This window comes from Poromitra crassiceps (genome assembly GCF_964638095.1).
Source record: "Poromitra crassiceps genome assembly, chromosome: 6".
Lineage (NCBI taxonomy): Eukaryota > Metazoa > Chordata > Actinopteri > Beryciformes > Melamphaidae > Poromitra > Poromitra crassiceps.
In genome coordinates, this window is record NC_139627.1 from 33,101,452 (window position 1) to 33,116,451 (window position 15,000).

General features: G+C 44.9%; 1 protein-coding gene across 1 annotated transcript in view; it reads left to right on the top strand.

Annotated features, from left to right (window-relative positions):
* vwa8 (von Willebrand factor A domain containing 8) overlaps positions 1 to 15,000 on the top strand; it is a gene marked incomplete at its 5' end in the record, with an annotated part of 146,174 nt that overhangs the window by 54,228 nt on the left and 76,946 nt on the right. Inside the window, 6 exons of the mRNA XM_083639135.1 lie at positions 654 to 773; positions 2,934 to 3,139; positions 6,321 to 6,472; positions 10,461 to 10,569; positions 12,642 to 12,780; positions 13,076 to 13,263. Of these exons, the coding sequence (XP_083495261.1) occupies positions 654 to 773; positions 2,934 to 3,139; positions 6,321 to 6,472; positions 10,461 to 10,569; positions 12,642 to 12,780; positions 13,076 to 13,263 (914 nt within the window). The remainder of the gene's footprint in view (positions 1 to 653; positions 774 to 2,933; positions 3,140 to 6,320; positions 6,473 to 10,460; positions 10,570 to 12,641; positions 12,781 to 13,075; positions 13,264 to 15,000) is intronic.

Consider the following 15,000-nt stretch of genomic DNA (forward strand, 5'->3'; position numbering starts at 1 on the left):
TTCCTTGGTGTGATGGTGAATCCCAAGTCTTCGTGGTCCTTGACAGCTTGCCTGAGGGCGTAGTCAAGGGCCATGATGAAGATGAAGGGGGCGAGAGTGTTGCCTTTGCAGTTCTCCTGCAAGCAGCTCAACTCTCACACACACAGGGTTTATAGAGACATGTCCCAGATACAGCGTGAAGACAGAAGCAGGAGCATTAAACAGACACGTTGAAGATTGGATGTCCTCAATACAAACACATGCAGGAGGCTTAGGATAAAAGCCTTCATGGACAGGTCCCAGTAGATTTTGGACCACGTTGGACTCTAAACACATCGTTTTTCCACTTATTCCCATGTAATCAAACTAGCTGCGGACAGCTTCTCCATTCCTGAGAGGCTCTTCCTCCCCAGAGGAAATGTAAACACACCCGGACAAACTTGGGTCTGCACCGATGGTATCAGTAGGTGTGTGTGTGTGTGTGTGCGCGCGCGCGCGCGTGCGTGCGCGTGTGCGTGTGTGCAAAACGAGAAATGAACGAGGATAGAGACTAAAAAAGACAAAAGACTGGGGAAAGAGTGAGAGTGTGTGTGTGTGTTTGTGTGTGTGTGTCCATTGTTGGGTGTTTGTTTGTTTGTCCTGTCATACTAACTGTGATCATGTCCGTTCCTCAGATCTGCGGAAGGCCGACGGAAGGCTGAACACCATAGCCATGCACCCAGACTTCAGGATGCTCGTCCTGGCTAACAGACCTGGCTTCCCCTTCCTGGGGAATGACTTTTTCGGAGCTCTAGGTACACGCGCGTTGCACACACACACACACACACACACACACACACACACACACACACACACACACTTCCTGCTGCAGATGATCTTATTTTTTATTAAATGACAAACTCTCCTCTTTGAGAAGCAAGTACAGTAGTTCAAAACATTTATTGGGATAGGAAATTGGGGTTGAGATGTTTGCTATCAGATGATCTGATCTAATTATTTTCAATCATACGGTATCTTGAAAACTTTCTATTTGGATTTCCCGAAAACCTTTAATATTGTCTTTTATTCATTGGTTTAAAAAGGACCAAAGATGGTCTTTGATCGAAGCCCTTGGGAAATAAAATCCAAGTTTGATTTGATCTTGATTTAGTCTCTCTAGTTTGACAGAACACACTTTTTTCATCTACACTGCACTTACTGTAAAGCCCCAACATGTAACTTTGTGCTGAGCAGCAGCAACAGCGGCCTCTCCTGCCACAAGTGGTAAATACAGATGCTACTAAATGCTACACTTCCTTGTTTGTATGTTCAGATATCAGCATTATTTTACTGTTTCTGCTTGTGCTCTCCAAATATCTAAAAAATATCCCCAAATCTTGTTGTCTCAACTTGTTTTATTGAAACAAGTGGCTGATCGCACCACTAATCAAGCTAACAAGTGATAAACATGTTTCACTTCCTGTACGTACTTCACAATAAAAGCGTGCTGTTAGTTTGTCAGCAGAAAACTTTTAATCTGAAGGAGTTGCAGCAGGAAATGGAGTTACACAGAGGGACGGAGCATCGAAGCTATGGTGTAGGAAACAGTGGCCTGACAGCAGTCAGGGCGCAGAGTTCTTCTGGGCCCTGCTCATCTACCCTTAAGGTTACCACTAACCATAAGTATCTACTAAGTATCCCCAAACCTTTCTTGCCAATGACCCCAAATAGACACGCTTTAACCCCCAGACTCCTCTCATTTGATGAAGATATTTGTTGTCTCTCTGCATTGTAGGCAGGGTGCTGCTAACACATGACACATATTATTATAAAGGCCATTTGACATATTCTCTCATTAACAAGCCTCTAATGCAGTGATTCCCAAACTGTGGGCCGTGGAGGTACTGTACGTGGGCCGCGAGTGGTCTGCCAACACTCCCGATTTTCGCGGGTAATCAAATGGCTGTAGCAGGGTCATTTTTAAAGCTACAGTGGCGATCCTGTTATTTCCTGTTAAGTTTGGGAAGCCCTGCTCTAATGAATGATATAGTAGTGTAATCCTCCCTATCCCCCATTTTAAGAAGGACCCTACAAGGAGCCCAGTTTGGAAACCACTGATCCAACAGTTAGAAAAAACAAACTTGTGACTGCAGTCAGGGTCACCAGTTCAACCTCCAACTTAGCCTGGGTAAACCCATCCCCCACGTGACCTGCTCTCAGACCTGTTCTCAGTCACTAGGGTTAGGGTTAGGGTTAGGCTAACCATAGTGATTTGGAACTGAGAGAGCAGGTCACGTGGGGGCTGGGTTTACCTAGGCTACCTCCAACTAGGAAAATCTGTCCAGGGAACATCGGGACAAAATGCTCCCTCCTCCCTCAACAACTACAGTCAGGAAGCCCTTGAGCAAGGCAGTTAACCTCAAATTGATCATCAGACTACTCTGTGGCCAACAGTAGCACTTTGGCTGTACTAAGTGGTGCCCAATTGTGAATGTGTGTAACTGAATGAGTGTGAAAATGAAACAGAGGGCTGTGGAAAAAGATCATAAAAACCGCCACCACTTTTTTTTACACCAAAGGTGATGAGAGAGGCGGCTTTGTAAAGGTGCTGCGCCTGCTATTGTTTTAGGCAGAACAGAGCGCTTTCTAAAGTTGAGAACAGCTTTAGAGGAATGTGCACATGGCCATAAACTCGTTGAAATGCTTCCCCTTGGCAAGAGACTGAGGTCAATCAAGACCAAAACCTCTCGTCACAAGAACAGCTTCTTCCCAACTGCCATCGGCCTCAAGAAAGTGCACATCAAGTGACTTGCTTTTTTACATTATCTGCACATAATGTGGCTGCGGAGGCAGCGATTTTCCTACAAACAAGCCGAATAGTGTGACCACACCCTAAGAGCTGAGCAAATCTCCCCCAAGTACGTAAATTAAGCTACACAAAATAGATGCATGACCAGTTGACATCCTCCGAACAGGCGACATCTTCAGCTGCCATGCGGTGGACAACCCCAAGCCCCAGGCGGAGCTGGCCATGCTGAAGCAGTATGGCCCCGACGTCCCAGACGCCACCCTCCAGAAGCTGGTGGCTGCCTTCGGAGAGCTGAGGTCCATGGCTGACCAGGGCACTATCACCTACCCCTACTCCACCCGAGAGGTTGTCAACATCGTAAAACACCTCCAGGTGATGAGACGCACACACAGGCACACAAACATACACATACAAACACCTCTGTTCCTTGTTTTATTTTATGTATTATTAACAATGTAACCGTCAGTGCCCACATACTTCCATGTGTCTGTCACGATGGTATCGTGTTAAGCAATACATCCACTAGTGGGCAGTAGAGAGTCGAATGTGTGAGTGTGTGTGTGGTACTGGTCCATTTCATCCGTAGCTTTCAGAAAACGTGCACAATTACGCACAAATTGAAGGCAGAGTGCAGACAGAACGCTCCGTCCGTTCCCTATCCGTATTTAACATTGAGCATAATTGAGCCTTTAAGGGCCTCAAAACATCTTGTGTGAAAAGACATTGTGCTTCCAGTTTAGTCGATTAGTTGTTGATTGTTTAGTTTAGTCAATAAATCAAGAGGCCATTGTGCACGTTTTCCACTATATTGTTTGCTCTGTTTGTAGGTCCCTAGCTTTCTAGGAACACTCCAATAGGGCAGAGTACATGCTCTCCACTGTCTATACACTGTGTTTACATAGACCCTGTCCTCTCCCCTCCTCCCATCTATACTGTCCACTCTCCATACACTGTGTTTACATTAACCATATGCCCCCCTCCTCTCCCCTCCTCCATCTATAGGCTGCTATTTATACTTGCCCTGCCATTAATCACAAGGGAAGGGAAGACAGGGGATATTATGTGTGGACAGGGAGGTGTGTGTGTGTGTGTGTGTGTGCGCGTGTGTGCGTGCGTGTGCGCGCCTGCACATGCGGGCGTGCGTGTGTGTGTTGTACATGCACCAGTGTAGATGTGTGTCTCTATTTGTGTACGCGCCTAATGACTATTGTAGTTGCATACTTTTATCACCATGTACTCTGAGGTCATTAGAAATGCAGAGCCCGTGGTGTACCAGATCAATAATTCAATGCACAGGGACAAACCGGTATGTTAGATTTCCCCACTGGTCTTCCTGCTCAGTCGTCAATCACCTCCTCGACACTGCTGAGCGGGACAGCACAGATACAGGCCCCTTTAGTCGCAATCTAAATTACCGCTTGGGAATAAGCAACTTTTATTTTCTTATTTGTTTTTAGGCCGTAGTCAATGTAGACCCTAATTATCATTTTACATTTTGGACACAAACGCATGGTTGTGGTCACAGGGAACACAGATCAATACAGTCAATTCACCCAGTGCTCTTTACATTAGATGTGTGTTTTAGTTGAAAGCAGCTGGGACGTTGCCGTTATTGATTGTGTAATAATAATAGGTCTATAATTGTGTAATGTTATGTATACACTATACATACACTATACACTACACTATATACATAAGGTGTAGGCCTTCACCTCAGGGCTGATATTAAGTCATGATGAAGGCTTGTGGTGGCTTTTTTAAATACACATACAATATGTTCAATTTAATGCAAATCCCACCCAGGGTGATTAGCTAGATTAAAGGAGAATTTTGTTTATTTTTAACCTGCAGCCCTCTCCTCACATTAATTATGATCTGACGACTCACCCAGTGTTCTCCACAGCATTTTTCCTCCTAGGCGTTGTTTTGAGATCAATAGTGTCCAAGCGAGTCCTAGAATGGAGCTCCGTGGGGGCCAAGTGGCAGCGTGCTTTTCATCCATCTAAATAGACAGTTTTATTCCCGTTTTCGACGCATATCGTCATAAACTGTTCCCTAAGGAACGATCAGACTGCAATTCTCCCCCGGGCTCTTTTCACCGGTAGTTACAGGCATCCCATTTTCGCCTGTCGGGTCAGTGAGACACAACTCTCGTCAAGTCCCGCGAGACTTTCCTGACAAGAAGATTTGCAAATTGAATGCCTAGAAGGAGATCAGCTGATGTGGGCTGGCTTTGTAAGCTGAGCTTGACTTCATGGCCTGCCAGAACTATGCACGCTCAATTCCTAGGCTCGCCCTGCAGCTTGCATACGCTACATCTACCTACTTATACTCCCATCACATAGCCTCAGACTGATGACATCAGTGATGATGTCATCAGTGAACTATAGCCTCAGCATTAGGGCAATTACGCTGCCATAATTAAAAAATCCGGCTCCGAATGTCACCCGCACAGTTTCAGCCCGATCACACGTAAAACGGCATACTGTAGCTGTGGCCGGCACAAAAATTGGAACAGAGAACAGACAGACATTGCCCACATTGCCAAATGTGTATATATATATAGATAGATAGATTCTGATATGTTGTCTGTTGTCTGTGAAATATAATATATAGTTGTTATGGAATATATAACGCACAAAGCAAGAGATGCCATCTAAGAATGACAAGTGTGTGTGTGTGTGTGTGTGTGTGTGTGTGTGTGTGTGTGTGTGTGTGTGTGTGTGTGTGTGTGTGTGTGTGTGTGTGTGTGTGTGTGTGTGTGTGTGTGTGTGTGTGTGTGTGTGTGTGTGTGTGTGTGTGTGTGCGCGTGTGTGTGAGCAGAATTCTGGCCAGCCACAGCTATGCCGTTATACGTGCGATCGCGCTGAAACTTTCAGGAAGTGTAAAGAGCACCTGTGCGGGTGACCTGACGGAGCCGGATTTTTTAATTAGGTGATTGCCCTAATTACCTAATGATGTGATGTCATCAGTGATGTCATTCTTCCTGGTTGAGGCTATATTTCAGTGATGATGTCATCAGTGATGTCGTAGGGCATGCAACATCAGTGATGACGTCATCAGTGCATGCTGACGTGCAGTGGAGGTGGAGGGACAAAGCACCAGTCTCCAGATGGTGTGAAATATGGCCCACATTAGCTGAAACTAAAGAACAATAGCATCTTGATCAGTACTAATCAATTCAGGGACGTCTCTTTTTGTTGTGGCTGTGTTGTTTTGACATTTCGGAAGAGTACTTGTCTGCTTCAACCCACCTGATGGAAGCATTATTTTATTTTATTTTCACTTTCATTACATTTCAGTAGTTTGCGTAAAATTTGCTTGCTTCTGCTTCTCTCTCGCAGTCTTTGTCCCTGCTTCTCTGTTCTCCCTCTCACCTACTCACCAGCCTACTATCGCACCATCACCATAGTTACAGCATATTATCTTCATAGCCTATATCTCTAATATTGCCCCCTCACACACAGATAAAGACAAAGCGCCTTACTCTCCTTCTCTCTCTCTCTCCCTCCTCTCTCTTCTTGTTCCCTCTCTCCGCCTCTCACCCCAACAGAAATTCCCAGACGAGGGTTTGGCTAACGTGGTGCGAAACGTCTTTGACTTTGACTCGTACAACAAAGACATGCGGGACGTCCTGATCGAAGCGCTGCACAAGCACGGGATCCCCATCGGAGCCAAACCCAGCTCTGTCAACCTGGCCAAGGAGTAAGGCATCAGGACACCACAGATGCTGGATGACGCACACACACACACACACACACACACACACACACACACACACACTACGGGCCCTTACAGTACCTGACTCACACACACTAAGACTATCTTTCCCCTGGCCAAATTAGCGTTTAAGGCCGGGCGCAGCGCTTTTAGTGGGCATGGTCAGGTGCATTCCCTAATTTCCCCTCGGCGCTAAAGCCGGCGCTAACCATTTAACCATGCCTTTTAAGCGTAGAATTATTCACAACTGTGGCCATTGGCGAACTGCAGTAAACGAATCACACTCTTCTCTTTCAAGCTCTGATTCCACGGAGCGATCCAGTCCGGTCAGAAAAGCCCGACCAAAGTGCTCTGAGCCCCCCCCCCCCCTCTCTCTGCCCACTTCCATCCATTATGCTCCTTAAACAAATCTCACGGTAGTTTAAATACAGCAAGCATGTAAATACGCTACACTATAGCAAGATCAAAGTGAGAAGAATGTTCTAAACGCATCGGCTAGAAAAATATAGCCTATCCCTGGATGTCATGATGAGATTAGATTGGTGAAAGTTTGGACAGAATCACTGCATCGTTTTCTCTCGCTGCCTTTTTCTTCTCCCCCCTCTGCACGGGAGACAGGTATGAGGTAGGATGATGCAACAGCCTCTGAATGACAGGGGCTCAAAACTATGGTATAACAACTTTTTTCATCAGTCATTGTGCCTGCCTACTGCCTACATATAAATTAGTGGCCTTTCTTCCAAAATAGTGATGGTTCTGTCATTCTGTGGTGTAGCCTACATTTCAGATCTGATGCTTGCAGTGCGCTGTATGGGCAGAAATTGGCGCGCGCGAGAGAGGGAGTGAGATAGCGGCAGAAAGAGTGATTGAATAAGACCGTGGGTGCATCCCCGGGGCGGCACACTGAATAAGGCCTGGTTTTGAAAAGCGCTAACCGCAAAATTAACTCCAGTTGGGAAGATAGCGTTAGGCTGGTATTTAAGGCCGAAACGCCCATTCTGGCCTATTCTGGCACTGCGCCGCGCCACGCCTCTTCAGCGTAAAGAGCATTTCGAGGTGTAAAAACATGATGCTATCTTCCCGAGTCACGGGTAGGCAGGCGCAAAGTGTGTTTTTTTGCGTTTAACGCCAGTTTAGCGCCTAAGGCCAGGGGGAAGATAGAGCCCACACACATACAGTACACCACTCACTACAGTCCCGTCGGGCTGGGTATCGGTACTCAATGCGTATTGACCAAAATAACCCAGTACCAAGTACTATTGAGACTTCTCGAGTCCAACGATACCTGCTTTCAATCCGTTTTTCTACACAGATCTAGAAAACAAATAAATAAGTCACTTGTCCTGGTAAAAAGTCGTTATTTTACAGAAATTTACCTTTTTCTTTCATTTTGTTTGCGAAGGTTTTTCTCTGACAGTAAGAAACCGTTGAAGATTTTATTTGCCTCGTCGTCAGTCATTTAAAATGTAAATTAACTTATCAAACAGACTTTTCACAATTCACTCAGTTCTCCTGGTAAATTTGTCGTCATGTTTCATAAAGCAGTGCAAAAAAAATGCTAAAATGGGTCGCCAAATATACGTGGGTGGCCGTTAATATACCTGCCGTTAATATACCTGCGTGGCCCACCCAAATTGAAATAAATAAATTCACTTGTCCCGGACAAGCGGACAGTTGAGCGTGCCCATATGCCACCAAAATCCTCAAAAGTATAGCTAGAAAAAGGGTATTGGTATTGGTATCGGTTAAGAGTACTGGTATTGGTACTGGTATCGACATTTTTTAAACGATACCCAGCCCTACGCCCGTCCCATGTCACAATCTGTGATAGTGACAGAGACCAGTCAGTATGATTTAGGGCTAGAGTGACGCATTGTACATGTCATGGAGTACCTGTACCTCACTAGAGAGAAGATGCTACAGAGCCTCCCTAGCAGGTCACCACTACTACTAGATGAGGTTTCAAATCACGACTGATATGGAGTTCCCAGGATACTTTTGATTGATTTTGTCTCAGATACAGGAACCACCAAGACAAACCCTGCTTGTTTTGACCTGCAGTCAGGCAGGTCAAAATAATCAAAAAGATTTTGCAGGCAATGATTGGCCAAACCTTTCAATGATGGTTTAGTCGTCACTCCCCGTAGTGCTAGCGGTTGAATGCGATGAGGTGTACTGTACTAGAACGCCATCAAGAACCTGGTCTAGCATTCAAATATACCTTGTTCTATGGACCATTTATAATTTAGACTGACGATAAGTACTCACAGTAACTTGACACGTCTCACCTGCCAGACTTCAATCAGTGATTATACTGTAGCATATTTATATAGAAATATTTATATAGAAATTGGATAATGTTGTTTTAGCCCTTGGGCTGAATTCTCTGGTTTATACTTTGAGGCCTCCATGAAGTCTCCTCACTGCTTGCTGAATTGTTAACTTAATGTATGTCTAGATCATTCAGATTACATTACCTCACCTTCTTTTTCCTCAAGGGAAAGGTAAGGTCTAATATACATAAATTTCATTATGTGGAGCTTTGTCTCTTCAATAAAGGAAAATATTTGTTTCTTCTGTCTCCTGTGGTTTTATTCTGACTTGTCACATTCATAAATTCAGTTCCCTACGTGTATATACCTCAAGTGGAATGATCTTGAGAACAAAACAGGGAAGAAACAAGTATTTTCCTTGAACAGTTCTGTATCTAATTCCATATATGATGTGTTCCATAATGTAGTTCTGTTTTTTTACATTTGCTGTATCCATGGGATCCATAATTTAGTGATTTGATACCCATCTTGAACAGTTTAGATATGGACTAGTTGTTTTACCCACAACATCTTGTATGCATAAAAGCAAATATTTGCACTCTTGATTTCCAAATTTGGACATGAAAAACTAGAACGAGTTTGTCTCATGTGTTGAGCTCTTCCATTCATAGAAATCTTTATGGTCAGAGGACTGTCCACACTCCAAGCCTTCTTCCTGCCCGAGGCTTTCTGTGTATTGTGGTTGTGTCGCATCTCTCGCCCCACCTGCATCCAATAAGCCTGTGGCCAGAACCCAGCTATGATTCATGGGAAGAGAGAGTCCAGTAAACATCTGGCCAGACACAACAAGGGAGTCACACACACACACACACACTTATCCCACACATACTGTATGTATGGGCCCTACCACTCTAGAGACAGTGGGTTTGATTTTAATCCTTTGTTTTCAAGTAATCCCACTCAGAGCAGAACACAGCTTCCATCTGAGACCATTTTGTGGTGGCCTTATTGAGCTCTTCCTATGAGGAATTCATTTTAATTCAATTGGGGATGCAAAACTTTGTTAGTTAAAGCAACCCATTAATTCCCCAAGTGGAAAATCAGAAAACAACAGGGTTTGTGCCAAGTTGCTGTCAACATAATTTGCACACACAAATGCATGCCATGGGCGTCTGGGTAGTGCAGTGTTTCCCTGCTTACCAACACAAGGGTCGCAGGTTTGAGCCTCCGTGTTGGTCGACGTCCATACAGGCACAATTGGCCGTGTCTATGGGTGGGAAGCCAGATTAAGGGTATGTGTCCTGGTCGCTGCACTGGTGCCTCCTCTGGTCGGTCAGGACACCTGTTCAAGGGGGGAGGGGAACTGGGGGAAATAGCGTGATCTTCCCACGTGGTACGTCCTGCCAGTGAAACTCCTTGCTGTCAAGCAGCTGGTGACTGCACATGTATCGGAGGAAGCATGAGTCTACAACTCTCTTCAGATTGGCAGAGGGGGTAGAGCAAGGGGAATTGGCCAAGTACAATTGAGGAGAAGACGTGGGAAAAATCTGAAAAAATGTGATGGAAAAAAGGCTTTCCTTCTCGTCACTCCTCAACTTTCCTTATTCCTCATACATTTAAGACTCTCATTCATGTAACAGTGGCTCATTTATTCAGGTTGTACCAGTTAATGTCATCATCATGTGACCTTTACCCTCCAGGTTGCCCCTGCCAGAGGTCAGGATGTCGGGGTACTGGACCACCAACCAGGGGGGCAACGATCGCCGCAAACTGCTCTGTCCCACTGAGACACACCCTATAGACATCAAGGTACTCACATACGCTTCCCTCATATCCCTCCCATTTGGTGGAAATGCTCTGAAACTAGAGGTGGGCGAAATGGCAAAAATATCACTGGCTTCTCATCTCGGCACGCATCAAATTCAAGACACTGGTACTGGCCTACAGGGCAGTACACCAGACAGCTCCTCTGTACCTACAATCTATGGTCAGGTTCCAAACCTCTCACCGCTCCCTCCGCTCCTCCACCAGTGCAGGACGCCTCGCCCCTCCTTCGCTACGAGGGCTCAAAAGTCGCTCATCCCGATCGCGACTCTTCTCGTCCCTGGCACCGCAATGGTGGAATGAGCTCCCCCCTATGGTCAGGATGGCCGCTTCACTGCCAATCTTTCGGCAAAAACTTAAAACACACCTTTTCAGGCTCCACCTGGCCCCTTCTTGAACTAACATCTTTCTCTAAAAAAAAAAAAAAGAATTACCGGTATTCCTTCAAGAGTTGTAGCTGTCATAGATTATGTTCCATAGTTGATTTCTCTATTGTTGACAAAAAATGTTTTATTGTAAGTCGCTTTGGATAAAACCGTCTGCCAAATGACGTAATGTAAATGTAATGTAAATATCATATCACAGGATTATTATTATTATTTATTTTTTCCCCCTATTTTTATATACCGTAACAACATTCGAACAAGACAAACAGGCTCAGACACAGGGAAAGAACAAAAAGTTCAGAGAGGACTCCGAGCAGCCGAAGATGGCGAGTTCCGCCTCCGGGTGAAGGGTTATTTTGTAGGCCTTAGAGTACCAGTCAAATATTTTAGCCCAGAATCCCATCAGTGAAGGGCAGAACCAGAATGCATGAGACAGAGTGCCCTCTGACACCTGACATCTGTCACACAGTGGTGAGACAGAAGGGTAGATATTGTGCAACTTATGCTTAGAATAGTGCAGACGGTGAGCAACTTTAAATTGGATCAGTTGGTGTCTGCTATTAACTAAGCAAAGTTGTACCACAGACTCCTTTCCCATATAATGTCAGATACATCAACACCAAGTTCCCCCTGCCATGCTTCTCTAATCCTTTCAGTAGGGGCTGTATTGCAGTTGTCGAAAAGACATACAAATCTAGAGATAAGATGCTTGGAGTGAGGAGGGCTCAGCAATACATCGAAAAAAGCATGTTCATTTGGGAGCACTTCAAAGGTGTGAATCTTGGATCGAACATGATTTCTGATTTGCAGGAATCTGAGCCAGTTTGTATCAGGCCATTCAAACTTCCTCTTCAGGAGATCAAAGCATGTAAAATGACCATCTATGTATAGGTCTTTGATGGAAACTAGCCCCTTCTCACTCCAGGCATGATAGTTTCTGTCTGACCATGGAGCCAAAAAAGAGTGATTGAAACAAATTGGTGTGTGGACAGAAACACATGGTAGACTCAAGACACTCCTAACTTGGTTTAGAATTCTAACAGTTTTTCATGACGAAATTTAAATTTAGATTTTTAAGGGTCCCAGGTTTCTCTAACTTAATAGCATGGCTGGCAGGGAAGAGTTTACAATAGAGCCGGCCTCCATTTTCAGGCCTCCATTTATCAAAATCTCATTGTGCATTGTGTAAATATTTTGACAAAGTATTTACACAATTATATTTTTGATAATCATCAGTGATGTGGATATAATGACTGTGGGTAAAGTCAAATAATAGAACAGTTCAGAAAATAACATCACTTTACTGTAATGCAGCCTTTCAAACCAGGAAAAGACAACACTTGTGCCATATATCACAATATTACGATATCCAAAATCTAAGACGATATCTAGTCTCATAACACAATATCGATATAATCTGTTATATTGCCCAATGCCCAGCCCTGCTTCAAATCAGTTTTAGGAGTCGGAAGATATACAGGTGGCCTCTCCTGCTGTTTCAGTAGTTTCAGTAGAAACACTGTTTTACATCAGCAAACAGCCTTTTTGTCTAAGTCAAACTCAATTGGACTAACAGTACCACACAGAGGCTCAACCATAGACATCAAAGTCCAGTGTGCTGTGTGCATACTTTTCCTGTGTGTGAGTAACAGTGTGTCTGTGCGTTCCCAGGGCCCTGTGTTCCTGCGTGTTCAGGGCTATCCCTGCAACAGACAGGAAAGCAGGGCTTTGAGCTTCAGCGAAGAGAAAGCCCACTGGCACATTCCCATGAACGAAGTCAACATCATCTGTGATGTCACCACCAAAGACGGTACAAACTAAACACACATACAGTCATGCAATAGCTTGATGTGGGTCTTAGGTTTTGTAGAGTCATTTGGGGGATATTAAAGGATTGAATGGCTAGTTAAGAAAGGAAGAAAGATACATTGGAGCAATTATAATGAAGACATTTTACTCAAATTGCAGTCCATCATAATTCAAACATAACCATTATAGTCAGGATCTATACAATGATACCTTAGGAGATTCACCTACTCTAATAGGATACAGACAGATATTGCTTTCGTTGACAATCCAACATTACCAATATGCGTGTCTTGCAGATGCGCTGTACGTGGCGACGTGCAACCCGGTGTCCCTGTACGCCATGAAGGAGCGCGGGGAGACCATCCACTGCATGGAACTGTATGACGTCTTCCCCCGGACCATCAGTGGCGTCTGGCAGCCCTTTGTCACTGTTGCCGCCCTGGGAAGCCCCCTGGATGGACAGGTGGTGCTGCACGAGGAGCAGGTGGGCATAGACACACGCACAGGTGCAATACACAGATACTGCTGCTAGATTAGATTAGATTAGATTAGATTAGATTAGATTAGATTGGATGAAACTTGAATTATCCCCATGGGAAAATTGGCTAGTCACAGCAGCAGAGAATGAGATACAGATACGATTAATAATAAGAATTGATTGCATTTATATAGCGCTTTTCTAAGTACTCTAAGCACTTCACATATGGAGGGGGGCTCAACTCATCCACCACCGATGCAGCACCCACCTGGGTGATGCACGGCAGCCAGTTTGCACCAGAAAGCACACCACACATCAGCTATCCTGGTGGAGGGTTGAGGACTGAAAGTGCCAATTAGGTGTCCATGATGGAAGAAAGGCCTGTGTGGGGTTTTTTATTGACCACAGAGAGTCAGGACCTCGGTTTAACGTCTTATCCGAAGGACGGTGCTCACTCACAGGACAGAGTCCCTGGCCCCTATCGTTGCATCGGCGCAGTTTCTAGGCCGAGCGGCAGGCGCAGATCAAAGCAGTGGGCGTGGAAAGGCGCACTTGATATCGTCGTGCTGGCGCTAGATGCAGCCCAAAGCATTACAACCACGCCTTTTAGGCGTAAAATTATGCACCGTCATGCTCATTGGATAAGTGCAATAAACGAATCGCACGCTTGCCTTTTTAGCTCCAATTCCAGTGATCCCGCAAAACCAGACGAAAGCCAAACGCTCTGCCCCCCCCCCCCCCCCCCCCCTTCATCCAGCCTGTCTGTCTGCATTATAGGCTATTATTCCATATTATTATGCTTCTCAAACCAATCTAACTGCAGTTTCAATACTGCAAGCATGTAAATACGCTACACTATAGCAAGATCAAAGTGAAAATAATGTTCTATGCATCAGCTAGAAAAATATAGCCTATTAGATTGGTGAAAGTTTGTCCAGAAAGATATCATTTTCTCTCGCCTGCTGCAGGAAGGATGATGCACATAAATATACCCTACATTATGTCAAGTCATTGCATAAATGTGTTTTTATTGTAAAACTAAATGTGAAATAGGGCCAAGTTATTGGACGGACATCACAGTATAGCAGATGCCATTAGAAGCGCGTTCCGAAGCGCGTTCCGCTGTTACTTCTCTAAATCACGTTAACTCGACAAGGGGTATATATATGCCCAGGAGGACATATATGTTTCACATAGGGTGGTGTTTTCATTTCGAGGTTTTATTTGGTCCAATATTGAAATGTTGACAATGGCAGGCTGTGTTACCATTACACATTAATTTAGAACTACCTTTTATATCTATTTTGGCTCATTTGGTGGCTATTTAGTAGCGAAATGAAGAAACACAATGCATGCTGGGAACTCAGAGAGAGAGAGAGAGAAGGGTGACAGAGAAGAAGCAGTGAAGGCAAAGAATAGGCCTGCTTTTGAAAAGCGCAAAGCGCTAAATGTAGGCCAGCTCCCAAGATATGACTAGGCTGGTATTTAGCGCCGACACGCCCACTTTGGGACTGCGCCACGCCCATTCGGCCTAAAGCGCATTTGGCAGCCTAAAGCCTATTGCTATCTTGCCGAAACAGGCGCAAGGCACGTTTTTTTGCGGTTAAGGCCCGTAATAGCGCCGATGGCCTGTGGGAGAATAGAGCCCCCTGTCTCTGTCCTGGGGCATTGGGGATGGGGATATTATTTGTGCTACCAGAGGTAAAAGCACCTCCTATTGGTCCTCCAACACCACTTCCAGCA